Raw genomic sequence first — 1,743 nt, 5'->3', positions numbered from 1 at the left:
CGCTTGATGTCCCAGGTGCTCCTAGTGCTAAGTACAGGAGCCTGTGATTCCATCCTAGCGGTGTTTGCTTTGCAGCCTCAGCTCCTTTCCTGCCAGTGGCTGTACTTTTCCACACACGCACAGTCTGACCGAGAGGCTGGCGGAGTTATGCTGCACCTGTGAGCAGTGCTTGCTTCTAGCCACAACTCTTGCTCAGGCTGCAGGCCCCATACTGGGCCTCTTGTTTCAGGCTCTCTTCCTATTACACCAGTTAGGACCCTCATGAAGGCGCCAGATCTGCCCCAGTGCTCAGCATGGAGCAGTTACCATTGAGATCAATGATTCTGGGCTCTGAATTTAAGGCCCTGACTGGCAGCTGAGCACTTTGGAAAATTGGACGACTTGCTGAAGTGCTGAACTAGTCGCTGGTGGGTGGATGCAGAACTGTTTGGAAAATCTGACCGTTAGTGTCTTTTGATGCAACACAAACAAATTTGGTGATTCACGGAAATCAAGGTAATGACACAGAGAAGTGACTCCTCCATCTTACTCCCATTTATTTATTCAAAATAAAGTCTCCACCTTTACATTCACTGAGAAAAAAAACCTTCCTATCATCCTCCTAAAAGCCTCTTTCACCTCCTTGTTCCTCAGGCTGTAGATCAGGGGGTTCAGCATGGGGATCAACAGGGTATAAAACACAGAGATGATTTTGTCCTGGTCCATGGAGTACTTTGAACTGGGCCGCAAATACATAAAAATGACCGTTCCGTAGAAGATGGCGACGGTCGTCAGGTGGGAGGTGCAGGTGGAGAAGGCTTTGCGCCTGCCCTCCGTGGAGTTGATCCTTAGAATAGCAACCACAATGTAGACATAGGAGATGACAATGGTCAGGAGAGTAGATGTTATAATTACAATAGAAAAGGTGAAGTGAACAGTGTCTGTGATGTGGGTGTCAGAGCAGGCCAGTTTCAGGATGCGGGGCACATCACAGAAGAAATGGTTGATGATGTTTGATCCACAGAAGGACAAATGGAATATAAATAGAGTCTGAACTGTTGCATTTACCCAGCTGGCTAGGTACGACCCCAGCACCAGCAGCACGCAGAACCGCTTGGACATGATGACGGTGTACAGCAATGGGCTGCAGATGGCTGTGAAGCGATCATACGCCATCACCCCCAACAGGCAGCACTCACAGGACACAGCAATGCAGAAGAAGTAGAACTGCAGAGCGCACCCAGTGAATGTAATTGCTTTGCTCTCCACTACAAAGGCTATCAATGTCTGGGGAGCGATGACAGTGGAGTATCCCGCATCTAAGAGGGCCAGGTTACTGAGGAAAAAGTACATGGGGGTGTGAAGCCGGGACTCAATCCTGACTAAAGTGACCATCCCGAGATTCCCCACCAGGATGAGCAGGTAGATCAACAGAAACACCACAAAGAGCATGACTCTCAGGTGCTGGTTGTCCGTGAATCCCAACAAGATGAACTCCGTCACGGTGGTGTGATTCCCCTTCAACATTTATCCCAGATGTGCTGTTCCCCACAAGGGAGAAAGCGAGCATTACATGGAAAGAAGAGACAAATAAAGGCTGAGTATCAATTCCTTGGGGTCATTCTGATCATATACCACGTGGTTCTCTGGTGAGATCTAACAGAGGTTTAAGACTCCATTATGGGTTTTGAACTAACAGCCATGGGTCTCTTAGCTCAGGCGGTAGGAAAAAGAAAGAACTTTCTCCCAGCAGAGAGCTGGCCG

General features: G+C 48.7%; 1 protein-coding gene across 1 annotated transcript; it reads right to left on the bottom strand.

Moving 5' to 3' along the window:
• Positions 1 to 543: 543 nt before the first annotated feature.
• Positions 544 to 1,695, bottom strand: LOC117876601 (olfactory receptor 1019-like). The gene has a single exon (XM_034768853.1). The coding sequence runs from the start codon at positions 1,504 to 1,506 to the stop codon at positions 544 to 546; it is 963 nt and encodes a 320-aa protein (XP_034624744.1). The 5' UTR covers positions 1,507 to 1,695.
• Positions 1,696 to 1,743: the final 48 nt, after the last annotated feature.

The sequence above is a fragment of the Trachemys scripta genome, chromosome 4, assembly GCF_013100865.1.
Source record: "Trachemys scripta elegans isolate TJP31775 chromosome 4, CAS_Tse_1.0, whole genome shotgun sequence".
Lineage (NCBI taxonomy): Eukaryota > Metazoa > Chordata > Testudines > Emydidae > Trachemys > Trachemys scripta.
Note: the sequence above shows the minus strand (reverse complement) of the source record. Positions and strands in the feature narration are given on the sequence as shown.

Coding starts and splice junctions, on each gene's coding strand:
- LOC117876601 (XM_034768853.1), bottom strand. CDS start 1,506: ATGTTGAAGGGGAATCACACCACCGTGACGGAGTTCATCTTGTTGGGA.